We start from the raw sequence: 16,536 nt of genomic DNA, 5'->3' as shown, positions 1-16,536 counted from the left end.
ACAGCACTGAAGCAATCAGCATGCCAATCTATAGTGATGCTCCGAGTTCAGCAGCTAACAGGTGAATTCAGGATACAAACCAAGTTGTGTGATATTTAACACAATTGATTAGACTGTTCTCAGCCAAGAACAAGGGAGCACGTGAAATTAGTAGGCAAGTATCTAAAGAACACCTTGGATAAGCTGTAAAATTCTGCAGGGACTCAATAGTTTTTGCATATCAAGTTCACAGTAGCCAGTTTCCGACATGCCCCCACTGCAGCTTTGTCCAAACATTTTCAGATGAAGCAAAAACATCTTTTCAAAGCTGAAAAGCTTTGCCATTGACCTTAAATATCCTAGTTGCTTTCAGGGACAGGATTTTCAGCAAGAGCAGTCAGCAGAGCCAGGCTGTTGCACGGCTCTGTAATTGCTAGTATCAGCACAATGGAGGGGGAAAGAATACCTCAATTTGGGTAGCATCTTGGCATCTCTCATCATAGCCTAACTGGTGAGGCACACCAGGCAAGCATGGATACACTGTACCACCTCTAAGTACCAGGCTACCTTCTTAGATCTTACACCCACGGAGGCCAAATCTAACTCCCAGTGACAGCTAGGAAAGCCTGCTAAAATGGATTAGAAGCCACACACCCTCATGTGCCTCTTCCTTATACAATTACACGTTCACAGCCACACCACTGCCTCCTTAAAACCACCTGAGGAACTGATCTGAAAGTTGGCTGTGAAGAAAGTTCTACTGTTAGCCAGTTCCTAAGAATCATTTAAAAGTACCTCAGGAAACAGGGAGAATGATGGGGCAACCAAATGGAAACTTACCTAAGAATACAAAAATACCCTACTTGGTCAGGCCAGCAGTCTTCTAGCCCAGACTTCAATAAAGGCAATAGAAGATGTTATATAGAAAGAGATTGAGAATTCAGTCACCGGTCATCTATTTCTCCCATACAATATCTCTAGCTGCTAGAAGATTACTATCAGAGAATCATAGAATCACTGCTGTTAGAGGAGACCCTTACAGATCATCTGGTCTGTAAGAGTCTCCTTAAGTAAGTGGTCATCCCCACTGCTCAATGTAGGGTCAACTACAGCAGGTTGCTAAAGGCTGCATCCAATTGGATTAATACCTCTAAGGATGGAGACCTGTGCTTGTGCAACTCCAAAGTAAAATGAATAAATAATACTTAAATGGAATTTTCTATATTTCAGTTTGTGCCCCATGCCTCCTACCCTCTCTCATTAGATCCCACTGAAGAGGGAGCTAATTCCTGCCGTCTATCACCTGATGTGCCAACTTACATCCGTTTGTAATATTTGAAAGCTCACTGATCTGTTAAACATAAAAGTCTTTCAGTGCTAAACTGAACAATTCAGTGATAGGCAACAGTGAATAAACAGCAACTTACCTTCACTCTTCTGACAGCATAGGTATGACCAAGGAGGATGAAAACTGGCTGCCGGACATTTCTCAAATCCCAGCCTTTCAAACTGCAGTCAACTGCACCAGTTACCAGCAAGTTCTGATGATTCCACACAACACAGATGTATTAGGACAACTTAACTATTAAATTGCAATGAAGTTAGAGAGATCAAACAATAAGGCAGATAAAAATATATTGATGAATCAATCATAAATGTGGTCACCAGTTTGTAAATTAAAGCCAATAAAGAAACATGAACTGTCTCCACTAAAAAAATACATTGCCCACCATAGAAAAGAGTGAGACTACTTCAGACCAATTTGATCATTTATCTTTTGAAACAATGTTCTTCTGGAAATGCAACTAGCAAATGAGAGTAAAACAGCAACTAGAGCTGCTTTTACTCCCATATAACTAGACAATGCATTAATGTTTCAGGAGAAACAAACAAGCAACCTTGCTACTTAAAAGAAGTGTCTCATGTAGGAAAAGACCTGGACAAACAGGATTATACCTCATCATACTTGCACCAGTCACAGCTCAAGATCTCAGCATGGTGGGCTGGTATCACGAGTCTGACTCCCGGGGATTTCACATCCCAAATTCTTAAAGTCTGGTCACCTGAAACAAAGAGAAAATCATTCAGCACTGATGAATTGAGTCTGGGATACAGTTAACACACTAGTATTTAGGTGACAACCCTACTCATTCCATGAAATATAAATTATTAAAGGAGGCTGCTCACACCAAATAAGGTATGGATATAACAGATAGAGAGGTTAAAGCAATGTGCAAAAGGAATAAGAACTTACCATTGCTCTTCCATTGGAAAAAATAATTTCATTTCATTACTAACTGTTTAATTACTCTATAAAATTGTGATTCGATTAAAAGGAATCCATGACTGTGTGGTGTTCATTCAAGAGACAAATGAAATCAGTTAAAGTTGTGTCCAAGCATCCATCAGTGGTACAAAAAGAAAAAATTAGTATGCTCTAAACGAAAATCTTTGCTTCACATGGCTAAGGAAGAAATTTCTCTATCAGTAACACTTGTGAATATCTTTGAATTGGTTATCATCAGCATGCTGCTTAGATAGAAGCGTTTTGATGCTTTTGAAGCCCAGCTGGTCGCTCCCCATAAAAGGTACAGACAGGCACAGGAGATCACAGCTCCTTTCAGTATCCTTTCATTAATCCCCATTAATTTTACTTCCACTATTTTCAGGAGCAAGGATAACTGCTGCCCTGCATATGTAGAGCACTCGCGGCAACATCATACTGAAGCCCTAAACATCCTCACAGTGGTTATAAAAACAGCATGGCATATGGTAAGAAGAAAAACAACCAGCAGGATCTGGGCAGAAGTGGTGGCACATCCAGCCGCCCTCCGCCAGCCATGCCAACCTCAGGACAGATTTCACCTCAGGTTTTAAGTCTTCTGAAGATACAACAATGGACTTCTTAGAAACCTATCATTTCAGTTTCATCAAATAACACAGATTTGCTGGGGAAACTTATATTTCACTACAGACAGAAAACATTTCAAAGCAAATAAATATTTCCCCAGGTGAAATAGAATGAAATTCTATGGAGATCAGCCATTGTAGTGTTATTATAGACAAAAATGTTCTGAAAAAAATACTCAAGGCACTAACAACTTTGACACCAAATATACAATTATCCCAGTTCTTTTCTGTTTTTAATAGAAAACGCTGACCCATAAGAAAATCAGTTATTTTCCATTTTTCCTTTCTTTATCTTCCTAAAGTTGGATAACATATCCCAACTCAAGGGAACAGCATGAAGCTGCAACAGAGGAGGCTCATGGAACAGGTTCCCCAGGGCAGTGGTCACAGCTCCACACTGCTGGAGTTCAAGTGGCATTCAGACAACGGCCTCAGATATACAGTCTGATTTTGGGGTGTCTTGTGTGGAGGCAGGAGTTGGACTTGATGATTCTTACAGGTCCCTCCTAACTCAGGATAATCTATTATTCTACTCATAATAATGGAAAATACAAGTACAGCACACCTAATAAAATCACGTTCATTAGGAGTCACTTCCAGTTGGTATCCAGAAGTAAGCAACCACTAAAGCAGCCAACATTTCCCCCACAAAATATTTCTATTTTTGTAAGAAGCAATTTCTCTATAGCAACAGATTTTTGCTGGTCTGTTAGATAATTATGATTCCAGATTTGTTTGTATATTATACTTGCCTTCTTTCATTTTAATGAATATTTGTGAAATCTTGGATGAATCAATAGAACTACACAATATGTACTCATCTATTCAAAATTAATGAAAGAGATGCTAATCTACAAGTACATCGTCCCCATATGTGAGATGATGACTGCTAATGTGAATGATAATACACAATGAAGAGATAAAGTTTACTTAACATTTAAATTTCATGTAGGCTTTGCATTGGATTTTTACTCAGATGTACTAAACCTATATCCATTAATTATAAACTCTTAAGTCCTGTGACCACAACCAGGTAAGCAATTATTGCCAGACAGTACAGAAGAACAATGTAAGCTATATAACGCAGCTAGTTAGAAGAGTCTCTGGTTACCTCAGAGCAAACCTCAAAGTCTCTTCTTCTGAAAAGAGTAAGTTGCTTGAAAATAAAGGCGGAAATCTTTATTTCAGTGTTTTTTGAGATTAATAAATGCAATACAGATACAATTCTTATTTCAAAACTGGCCAAGTGGCCTAAATTAGACTACTGTATTATTAAATTATTCTCTAGCAAATGGAAGTATTTGCTACATGCCTAACTCTAACCCAACTCATGCAAAACAAATTTGTTCACTGCAAAAAAACCTTCTGTTGTATTTTTATTTTCAATATTTAAAGGTTGTTTTATAGCATTTCAGCTTGCACAGCTTAGAGGTTCATTTAGGAAACCTTACTGAGCACAAGACATGGAGAAATTCAAAATTATGTCAGTATCTCTTGAAACAATAAACTCCAAATGAAAACAACCACCCCATTACCTAAATAAATTGCATTTGGATAGTTTGTAGCATCATCAACAGTTCTGCTAACCTACATCAAAGCACAGTAACTGCACAGTCAGTTTGCTTCTCAGATACTTGACCAAGGACCATACATAGAAGGCTCTTCTTCTTTTATCTCTTTAAGACTGAGATTTCAAACATTAAAATGATGTTGGAAATGATGGCATTTCTACTAGCAAATTCAACAGACCAATAACCAGTAAAGAACTCAAGCTCTCACAAGCAAAGAAAGAACCTCAACCCTCTCACCCACACCTTTCATAAATTAATGGAAATAAAAACTTCCAGTAAAGCATTTTGGAGCTCAAGTCAAACCATTACCATAGGAGAATACCAGCTCATTTCCTACAATTTTTTAGGAACCTAAACAAACACAATCACAGGGGTTGTAAGGAACCTCTGCAGGTCATCTAAACCAACCCCTTGCTGAAGCAAGTTCCCTACAGTCAATTGCAAAAGAAGGCATCCAGGCGGGTATTGATATTTCCAGAGAAAGAGAATCCACATCCGCTCTGGGCAGCCTTGTTCCAGTGCTCTGTCACTCACAGTAAGGAAGCTCTTCCTTGTGTTTTATGGAACTTCTCATGTTCCAGCTTGTGCCCAGTGCCCCTCATTCTGTCACTGGGCACCATTTAAAAGAATCTGGCCCCACCCACTAGATTCTTGTCCTTTAGATGTTTATAAGCACTGATAAAATTCCCCCCTAAGTCTTCTCCAAGCTGAACAGCCTCAGATCTCCCAGCCTTTCCTCATATAGGAGATGCTCCGGGCCCCTAACCATAGTTGTAGCCCTCCACTGAACTCTCTCCAGTAGAGAACTCTACATGTGGCCTCGCAGAGTAGAGGTGGAAAACACTGAGTTACTTGTCTGCACGCCCACTTCCCATCAACTCCTCACTTTGTCTTGTGCTGCTTCTGAAGGAGCAGCGTACAGTCAAAAGCTTGCAATCCCATATACAGTCCAGGAACTGATGTATAGAAAACATCCTTTTCTTGAGAAGCTGCACTCAAGGCAGTACCTTTCCCACTAACTCAGTTGAAGTACACTTTTCCCAGTTCATTCTTTCACTCATCCAGATCCTGAGCATAGAAAGGGATGCCATCGGCTGCATGCCAGTTGATTTCTGGACCTACAGCTTGACAACCCCTCACACATTGGTCAATGAAGACTAGTAAGAAAGTAAACCAAGTTTTTAAAAGGCCAGTCAATATGCCATAACTGCCATTCTAAACCATTCCAGAACATAAGATACTGGCAGATGAAAATGTGAACATGCACTGCAGAATACTACACTTGTGCAGATGAGGGTAACATGGTAGTCATTAATTACTTCCCACTGATACGTTTAAAGATCAATAAAAACATTTGATGCTATTGTGACAGATACTCTCTTTATAAAACACAGGACTGAACAAAAGCTGCAGTTCTGCAATTGCAGAGGATCATTCAGTAGAACTGACTTATGTTTGCTTATAGCCTAGTGCTGTGTGTATCTGGCATTCTGCACGCACTATTCAACCATTTGCTCTCCAAGATATTTAAAAAAAAAAAGAGAGACCTTCTGGGCAAATGACACAATGACTCATTAAACCCTTTTAGCCATGAAGCTAGATATTTATGTCATTTCTTTAATGACATTTTCCACATTGCTGTTTTATCAGTGTGAGGCAGACATTTACCAGGGCTATGTGCTGGTACTATCTGTACACCTGAACATCCTGCTTATCAGCTCAGAAACTGTTACTGACTGCACAACAGAATGTATTTACATACACAGAATTAACAGATTGTTCAGTTACTATTAACATCTCCCAGTTTCAAACAATACAAGATAAGTCAATTACTTGATAGCTTTTCAAGAGTACCAATGATCGTACATAATGACTACAGCACTAAAGTGATAATGCTCTACACATCCATGTAAATGCTAACTGGAAGTATATTAGATGCTAAATGAAAGCTAATTTAAATGGTGTATCAGACATAGTTACTTTCCGTAACAGAACTGCATTTCACTGGCTGTACATAGTTAGTCTTCCTGTATGTATTCAGATCAAAGACTTAACGAACAAAATATACTACATGTAGTACTGAATTGTTTTTTAGCTGTTTTATATTACAGTCACTGGTTTTTCATTTTCTTCACTCCTACATCTTTTCTAGTCTCACAAACATTTGAGAGGAAAGGCATATTCCAAATGTGAAGATTTAACCTTATCAGCTTCAGGCAAAAGTTGTCTATGCCCACAGTGGCCATTACGAGCAGTTATGTTGCTGTCTTGCAGGTGCATTAGTTTGTGAAGACTGAGAACAGGAAACCTGATTAGTTAAGACAATATTAAACTCCTTCTGGCATCGATGTGGATTCAAATAAAGGCAGCAAAAGGGCAAGACTGAGGCATGCAAAAGAACCTACGTCTCTCTCCCTTTTGCTTATTTTCAGAAAAGAAAAACGGGAAAAAGAAATTTACTTGGACGTCCCTATATTTTAGGTAATTTTTAGGTGCTCCACCTACATTTATTTAAATGTGAAACATTCCATTATCACTGCTTTTTCCAACTACAATTAACAAGACGCTCATTACCTTAACTATTATTTTACTATGACGCTACTTAAGTCAAAAATGACGAAGCTGCAACATGGAATAGTTCATTTCTGGTCTGAGTACCTACATTTTTCACGGTTAACATCTGGGCAAGCGTGTGCATGTGAGCAGATGCATGAGGTAGGACGAGTGAAGGGAAACGGAGGGAGAAAAAACACAGTTCTACAGCAGCTCAGCTTCCTTCAAAGAGGGAACCCTTCAACATTATTATGTAGTTTAAATTAAAATAAAAAATAAAATAAAAAAATAAAAGAGATGAAAGGAAGTTCAAAAAGCACCCCTCCAGGCACATTTTCCATTAGTAATTTTCAAGACTGCACACATTTACCAACGGAGAGACCGTTACACTTAAAGTGAATCCTCCCAGCTGGTATATGAAAAGCATATCAAAGAAGAGGCCAACTGTAAATTAGACACCATGCCTAGTTAGCTGTCATGTTGAGACTGCAGTTTTTCTCCAGTTCCAACTTCAGCTCAGTAGAAGTTCAGTTATGGGTGAAATTAAGCTTTCTGTTCCACAGCTTCCCACAGAATAGAGAAAGCATCAGTGTGTATTGGTTTTCTCTCTCATTTCTACTTGCTTACCCTCTTGAGACCTAAATAATGTCTATTCAAACCACCACAGAAATCCAAAAGGATTGAAGCTAGAGACACTGAAGCCAGTAATACTAATATACTGACATTCTTATTGAGGCAGTCTCTTATTGGCTTCAGTTTCCCAGTAAAATCTGTGGCTCACTGCATCCATAACTCCACCTTTGTGCTGTTGGATCACTGTAACATCTCCTTGATAGCAGATACATCCAGTTCAATTATGGCTGGGTTAGTCAGCAAGTTTCATAGTGCTGGCAGAGATAAAAAAGTATAATATATGATTACTTTCCAAAGAACACGACACAGTGATCTCCAGCAGTAATGGTAATTGACTGCATTTTTCACAGGTCTAATAGACTGCTGATGCTTGAGACAATTTGATCAGAAGTGTAAGCCAGAACTAAAGCTTATTAAATATTTTAGCGATCAACAGCAGAAGTTGGATGAATGGATGACAGCTACATAAAGTAGGAAAAAAAATGTCACAAGTCACCAAAGTAACTGCTAGAAAACTGCTGATCCTTGTTTAAACAGCCAAGAGAACAATTTAAAGATGGTAATAGAACCTACGAATCCATCTGCAGCGGTACATTTATCTTCTTCCATTTTTATTTATCTATGACACACACTACCATCTGCTGGAGAAAGTGCTGAATGAATACAGGCATTCCAGTTGAGAGAACTTGCTTTACCATCACGTTTACCTGAAGCAGATGCAAAACAACCAGGGATGTGCGGAGACCATATAGTGCTGTAAATGACCCCTTCGTGGCCTTTAAAAGTGCGTAAAGACTTCCCCACTGCTGGATCCCACTGAACAAAGTAAAAGGAAAATTGTTGAGGTGCACATGCAATGAGAACAGAAAAGATTTAATGAATAAAGAAGTTTTACGTGTATTAAAGGGACTAAGCACGTGTATTAAAGGGACTAAGCACTTTTTCTCATGGAATATCCCAAGTTGGAAGGGATCCCTAAGAATCATCAAGTCCAACTCCTGATTTTACCATGTATCATGAAAAGCATTAGTACACTTCACCCAATACCAAAAGAAGGATATAAGAACATCTCAGTTACAACAGAGCTACAGCTTCCATTTAAAACAGAGGAAAAGTAAATCAATGCTGTTCCTTAACATGAAGAACTATCACCCTCAAAACAAATTGCATTTGTACCTTCAACAAAAACCAACATACCAGCTTGGCCGTTTGATCCCATGAACCAGACACCACTAGCTGCTCTCCTCTGGTTTGGCTCCAGTCAACACTATATGCCTATAAACAATACAATAGCGCAGTTTAGAAAAAGCATTATAAGTCTGAGATTCTAGTTAGCCATTAATTACATTATACATAAATACATTAACTCTAGTTCCATTAATTACTCCTGGATTTGTAGATTATATCATAATCAGCTAAAAAGCCACACAAGTCAAACTTCACAGAGCTGCCAACAGTGCCATTTACCTGAGCAAAAATTAAATTTAATCTCTCAGTCTGGCATTAAAGGCACACACAGACTCAGAGAGGTATCCAAAAACAAAGAGTAGATGTTTCCAGATGGAGATAAGAAAGAAGAAAAACCAACATAATTCAAACTGATCCCAGATCTAATTTTATTCAAACATTTACATTATGAAAAAGGAAATTAAGGTATCATTCAGCTACTTGTGAGCACGTTCCTTCCTACAAGCTATTTCAGATTCTGCCGGATCTGGCTTAAATTGACTGGCTTTAATCTATTTGCATATTTCCCAAAAGTTGAAGGCAATCTCTGCCCATAAAAAAGAACTCATCACCTGCAATCTTCCCTCTTTATTTCACAATATTCTGTTTCCGTATATTAAGAGGCTTATTGCTCTGGCACCACTTTGTGCAAGCTCCCTTGTACGTTTAAGTTATAACCTCCTCACACAAGACAACCACACACTATTTGACAAAAGCCAAATAAACTGAACAGTAATTCTGTTTGTTTTTCCAAACCGTGCCTTTCTCCTCTTGGCTATTCTACCTTTGTAAGCTCACTACCAGTACCACAGTTCCTTTTTCAGCCTGTCTGCTCCTATTAAAATAACAATAACACAAACAAACAAGTCATGCTCATGTTTTAAGAACAGAGGACATCACAGTTCTCCCACATAGCTCCTGAGCTCCTTGCTAACACAGCTCTCTCTCCTTCCCCATGAATCCGGATGATTGTCTTGCATGTAACTCCTACTGTCATTTGACATTCATGCAATAGCCCTACGAATTCTGCTCACTCCAAATGTTGGGCTGCCACATGCACAGCCAGAATTTCCAAGAAAGAAAAGCATACCTGAGAAACATGTACCTGTGTCAGCTCAGCTAAAGGGTATCAGCATGCGGATCAATTGAAGACGTGTTGTAACAGTGACCCGCACACATATGGCAGACACAGCTGTGGCTGCATAATAGATAATGAAACCCGGACAAACTCTCCTCCAGGCAAGGATTACAAGCCAAACAGACAACAGGCATAGAAAAAGCAAGAGCTATTTTCATTTGGCAAACAACAGGTTCAGGTAATAGGAAGAGAATAAGAAAGTGCCAGAGAACCAAACAAGGATCACTTTTATACTTCTTACATTTCATGCTATCATCCAACATAAATTTACAGAACCTTCAAAATAAATTGCACTGAGCAACTGAGAAGAGCTCATAACACAGCACAAACCTTAACTGTTTATATTCAATCATAGAACATGAATGAATTTATGTTTGAACATTGTAATAAGAAATGTCTCAGGTAAGATGAAAACAAGATGAAGGAAAGAAGTGAAACCAAAACGTAGTTCAAAATTAAGTAAATATGTCATGTAAAGTGAGTCTTTGCATTTAAGTACTCTACTGTCTGACATGTCGGTGACACCTCATTGAAACCAAAGTAAATCAGACAATTTTATTCACAATATTCAGCAGTTGGTTAGCGCTGGAATAAAACTCACCGTCCTTCAATAAGAAAGATGTGCTTTTAAATTAGAATTGTATGTTATTTTTTGAGGGTGAGAACAATCTCATTTAGAAAACAAGAAACTGATCCCCATCAGTGGAAATACTACAAAAATCAGTGACAACGCCATCATTACAGATTAAGAAGTAGTCAGTGACTTTAAAGAGCAGTGTCTCTCAGTGTTTACCACAGCTTATTAGTTATATTCCCACTGAGATCTATCCTCTTAACATACGCTTACAAAGAATCAATACAGAACCTTGATATCTCACAGTAAACACTTAGCCCATGCGTCCTACACAGTCTTTCCAACTCACAGTTGAACGCATCCACCCCCCCCATGCTCCCTGCTAAACCAGGACTTGGACACAGAAATTCTCACTTCACAAACAACAGATGGTGTAGCAGAACCAAAATAATCCTATGGACAGAGTTCCAAAGAGATAGAGACAAAAGATAATTTGGTATTATGCCTTGCCTACATCTTTCTATCAGTCTTTGAACACTGTCATATAATCCTGATTACAGCCACACATCTCTCAAAATTCCTTATTTACACAGTGTATGTATAAGCCAAAGTGGCAAAATTACAAAGAAAAAAACATGAGGAAGACAGATTGTCTTATAGTCTTGTATTTAGAATCTGAAAAAAAATGGATGAATACAAAACTGAATACCCACAGTTAATTGTTGACTACATACACACTAACTTAATTCATTCACATTTATTTCACTACAGTGAAGTGTTACTAATCCAAGCCAAAACTGATCACATCTGAAGTTCTAAGACTTCTAAGAGTATAAAGCTAGAAGGAAAGCATGAGGAAAAACAGGGTAAAAAAAATAAATAATAATAATAAAATCACTTGGAGGAAGAGAAGCATGTTGAGACATAAAAGTCCCTTAAAATGTGCAAATGTACAAACATATGCATGAGTGTGGCTTTTGCACTGCTAATAACATACGGTTAAAGAAACTGAGGCATTAAGCAAATGGAAATCAGTTGTATCAAACCAAGGCATAAAAAATATAATAAAAAAAATACATGCTGTCCCAATATCTGACCACTGTTGATCTGAGCAAGAACTCAGAAATGCTAGGATGGAAAAGGACAAGCAGATGCAGAAGTCCTCAGGACTGATATCATTTCGATCATTCTATACCCTCAAGGATAACTCAGCTATACACGTCAGCTGCCTGACTTTGGCCTATCCAATAATGTCCTCTAAGGCTACAGAATGACTTTCATACCACTCAATGGTTACTTAGTTTAGAAGGAACCACAAACTCTACTTCTGAATTTATTACATTATCAGACTAAGTGTTACCCACGACATGAGTGTGAATGTGCAAATGAATATGTAGAATATATTAATTAACTTTATACTGAAAATAACATGAAGCTATAAATTCAAATCATTGGCCCAAACAAAGTTAAAAAAAAAAACAGACGACAAAAAACACTTTTGATTTTGAGTGCTCAAATATCCCCTTTAGTAATTCAAGTATTAAACAGTCCAGCAAATTCCTGCAGCTTGCTGGATTTACCTCCTGAGTGTGCTCCTTATAGACTTGCAGTGGACCTTTGGGCTTCGCTATATCCCAGATCTGCAGAGATCCATCCCCGCTAGAAGTGATCAACACGTGCTCATTATTCTCACTCCACGTCACATCAAACAGGCCATCGTTCCAGTCAAAGCTGAACAGAAATAATAAAGATATTTGTCCATGGGAAAGCATAACACAAATCCGGACTAGCTGTGTGCAAAGACAGTAGCTTTTTAAAATCAACCTGCTAACCATTCTGAACAGCTTATTTACCCATTTCAGTTTCCAGTGAATCTCCTTATAAGCAACTTACTGGATATAATGTTAACTTCTACAAGAATAGGTTGACTAAGGTCAGATTAGGTCAATTAAATTAAAGTATAAGTGAGCCAAGGACCTTCCACACAGAGAATGGAATCTGACTTCAGTTCTAAGCTGCTGAGAAATCAGAGATATGAGGTGCTACATATCTCAGACTAACCTAATCTCTCCAGGATGTTGCTGCTACAGTGATGGGTGCCTGTAGTCCACAATAACTTTGGTAAACAAAGAAATAAAACTGTGTTGGGAGGTCTCTATCCAATCCACAACACCATTAAGAATCTCAGTGACAATGCAAAACCAAGAGAAGGGCAGTCATGAAAATATTAGAGATCTCTATAACTCCTAAAAAGGGCTTTCAGCACACCACCGATTCATCTTGCAGGATCAAGTACCATGTGCTGGTTGCTCTGCAACAACTACCAATAACCACGCTGTTATCTCATGGTAAATAAGACCTATTTACCCCCCTCTCACTGAAGGTTTAACTCAGCTCAGATTAAACTTTGTGGCGCACTGCAGTAATTAAGAAGAGAAAGGCACACACACAGAAAGCTTCTATGGGGAAAATGGCATAGTTCGGTGCTCAGGAAAGCACAGGACTTTCCACCACAGAATAAGTGGAGTCTCTGGAAACACAGAAATGAACAGAACACTTTGTAGAATGAAGAGCGTGTTTAACAGTTTCAGATAGTCAGGTGGATAATTATGAACTAAAAACAGCTTATCAGATTGTTCTAATTTCTTGCTTAACACTTCTATCTCATTTCCCTTCTTAATCTAAACAACTGTTGTTTCAATAATTAGGTGAATAGAGGCTAAGCACTAACCCTTCCCCTTCTCCCACCCAGAACATGAACCAAACTCCTCTCTTGGAGCATTCCATCTCCTAGAAAGGACGTCCTTGACTCATCCCAGCTTTCTGCTCTATTTTCAATCTAAGCCAACCTTAAGGGGATAAACAGAGGTGACACCTGCAATAACAAACAACCAAACTTCCAATTTCAAGCTAGGTCAGAGCTTTTAATTTACACTGCCAGTTTTCCATTAAACGGCTTACACTATGGAAAAGGTGTAAACTGAATTACTTCTTGTAATGAGACGTGGAATGTAAGCCAATCATTTACACCTCGATAAAAATACATGTGTACTGCAGACAATATAGTACAGATACAACAGTTCACGTTGATAACAATACACCAAAATGTTCGGGGTGGGTTTTCTACAAACAACAATACAGGTTTACATCTTATTTTCACAACAGAGAATATTTACGTTACCTCCTGAGCAGGACAATCCCAGTTTCATTTTGTTCCAGCACTGCCAGAGTTCCACAACCTAAAACAGCACAGTAGAACCAAACATCACAACTCCCTGCTCGCACCAAAGACCCTACGAGTACTGTGATAGCTCCCGCGAGCGTAAGGCAGATAAAGTTCTTTAAGAGGCCACACGGTTAGCTGTGCAACAACCTGTTGTCTCTTCTGCTCTCCAAAACAGTAATTCAGTTACATCAGGTTCTCCTCCTCCAGTACACCTGTGGGTGCGGCTGGAAAAGCAGCACCTCGTACAGAGAAGTGCACCCCCACACACACGCAGGGGCCCTGTGTTATAGGTATACCAGGACCGGCTCCTTTCTACCTTTTCGGTAATACAGCAGATGTAACGTAACTTTTGTTTGTATTTATCTGTGAAAATTGGATCTCGTCACGCAAATGCAGCTCACCAAAAAGGAAGCACCCAGCTCAGCGCTAATAAAACACGGGTACTGCTCTCTCTTATGACCAGGATGTTGCCAGGGAACTCCACGTTTAGAAACACTACTTAAAACGAATGAAAATGCTCCAATCCCGAGGAAGCCCGTTCTGCATCCCCACCGGGACGGCAAAACCAGCCGGGCCGGCCGAGCACCCAGCATATAAGGGCAGCGCTACACCACGTCCTAGGGAGAAAGTACCGGCGCTCGGCCCGATGCCTGAAGTACATCACCTGCGATGCCGTAGTACTGCGCAGCGGCGCAGGCCACGCGCCCCGGCCAGTAGGGCGAGAACTCCGCCGCGTAGCCGTGCAGCCCCGGCAGCCGCAGGACACCGCCGCCGCCTCCCGCCGTGCCCATGGCCCCGGCCCGGCCCCGGCCGAGGTCAGGAGGCGGCACCGCCGCCCCGCAGCGCGCTGAGCCGCGCCGGAAGCGTCCCGCCCGCCACGATGAGGCGGTGCCGCCATCTTTGGCGCTGGCAGCATGGCGGGCAGATAGGTCGGGCTGCACCGGCAGAGGTCCTTCTTGACCCTGGGGCAGGAGAACGCTTTGTTTTGAAGGCGTGTTAATAGGGGTTTTGTAGACATTGGTAATCAAGGAGCAGGCAGAACGTTATGAGAAAGTTCTGAGAGAGGGACGAGTTCCCCACACCGTTTTTTCCCCCCGGACAAGCTTGTGGATTCACGCTTCGAGATGGCCTTTAGAAATAGGAAGTGAAACAAAACGGCTAACAAAAGTATTTGTGTATCGAGATTGGAAGAAACATACGGTAACAACTAGAGAAATAAAAGCTATTTTACAAGCAGAGAGAGTAGGGAAACTATTTCCTCCTAGGGCCCGGGGCGGGTGTGTAAATCCAAGAGGGACAAAGGACAGGCGGTAACGGGAGCGTTTTATAGCAGCATTGAAACCAGCTGTGCTGCCGGCCAGCTCCTCCCACCACAAAGCCCGTGTACCACAAGGCCCCGTTAGATGGCAGCCGTGCTCCACGGGACAGCGGGCAGCCCTCCGCGGCGCCGTTTGTTGGCTCACACGGCCTCACCTCAATGAGCTGATTCCCCGCTCTCTCAGCATGCGAAGTTTAGGCTCTGCTTATGCTGCAGTCGCTTCTTAGAGCTCAGCTCATCATCCTACGCACCCTACTGGCATTGGAACGTGCGGTCAAGATGCTGGCAGCAATATCCCTGCATCCAGCTCACCTCCTTTCCAGAGCACCCATCTCTGTTCTGCCATAGACAACTTGCCCGTCATTCCCTCAGCTCGCTTGCTGACAGCCGGTTTAGTCATGAGCTGAACTGGTGGCAAGCACTTCTGCATGCACAAATCCTTAAAGAATCCGTTATCAGCAAGAGAATACTGCAGGCATTAATAATAATAATAATAAAAACATTACAAAACGAGCCTTTTAACCACAGAAAGTAGACTGTGAGCTGTTCCTTTAGGTTCAAGGATAAACAGCTTAAAATACTGAAGATGCCCGGGGAATGCAGTAAGCTCTTTTCTAGTTATTGAGTCAGGCGTTAGGCTTTATGCCATCAATATTTTACTCTTCAACAGTGAATGTTTACTGACTGAAAGAAATGAAGAGGTTTTCCCAGCTGAAATTTCCATACAGTCATAAGGCTGCATGAGTCGAAGCTTTAAGGAAAGCATTTAGTATCCCAAGACTGGAAAGCCAGCAAGAGTGAAAATAAACAACTGGAAGTAACCAAGGAAGTTGCAGGAATGAATGCAAAGGGAAAAAGCTCATGGGGTCAGATGGGAAAACTAAGGCATTTCTGGAAGTTAAAAAGGACAGAAGAAGTGAGAGGAGAAAAAAACAAACACTGTGGCAGAGGAAGAAATACAGGATTCAGAAAGAAGCATGAGAGTTGTAGGTTTTGCTGATTGCCATTTCTGTGCACCATGTCATAATTCAGTAAGTGAATTATAGTAATACAGTAGTAGCCCATGCTATTACTGTTACACGATCAGATTGAACACCAGCCTATTTACCTGCCCCCAGTACTTACTTGTTGCATTAAATGCTTATTGCAGTCATAGACTTACTTTCTTTTAAAGATTGGCAGTTGGCCCTCCCATAACAAAACGTTGCCTTCTTAGTACTGAACATAAAGGCTACATCTGATTGTCTACAGCTGCCTACCCAGTTTAATTTTTAAAATAAGCTGTTGTTTATTTCAGTTTAACCATTTCTACTCTTGTGCAAGTTACCTTCTAAAGCTCATGGGAAAAGGAACAGTGCGTGTACTTTTGAGATCTCATTGGGATTTTTATGTCTGCAAGGTTCTGTA

At 40.3% G+C, this 16,536-nt stretch overlaps 1 protein-coding gene across 1 annotated transcript in view; it reads right to left on the bottom strand.

The window, feature by feature from the left end:
• PEX7 (peroxisomal biogenesis factor 7) overlaps positions 1-14,640 on the bottom strand; it is a 32,492-nt gene extending 17,852 nt beyond the window's left edge. The window contains exons 1-7 of the mRNA XM_072331949.1: positions 14,476-14,640; positions 13,767-13,824; positions 12,166-12,316; positions 8,844-8,921; positions 8,354-8,462; positions 1,936-2,042; positions 1,407-1,520 (exon numbers count right to left, since the gene is read on the bottom strand). Coding sequence (XP_072188050.1) covers positions 1,407-1,520; positions 1,936-2,042; positions 8,354-8,462; positions 8,844-8,921; positions 12,166-12,316; positions 13,767-13,824; positions 14,476-14,602 — 744 coding nt within the window. The 5' untranslated portion in view covers positions 14,603-14,640. The remainder of the gene's footprint in view (positions 1-1,406; positions 1,521-1,935; positions 2,043-8,353; positions 8,463-8,843; positions 8,922-12,165; positions 12,317-13,766; positions 13,825-14,475) is intronic.
• Between the last annotated feature and the right edge of the window lie 1,896 nt (positions 14,641-16,536).

The sequence above is a fragment of the Excalfactoria chinensis genome, chromosome 3 (assembly GCF_039878825.1).
Source record: "Excalfactoria chinensis isolate bCotChi1 chromosome 3, bCotChi1.hap2, whole genome shotgun sequence".
Lineage (NCBI taxonomy): Eukaryota > Metazoa > Chordata > Aves > Galliformes > Phasianidae > Excalfactoria > Excalfactoria chinensis.
The sequence above is the reverse complement of the archived record's forward strand: the minus strand, read 5'-3'. Positions and strand labels throughout refer to the sequence as shown.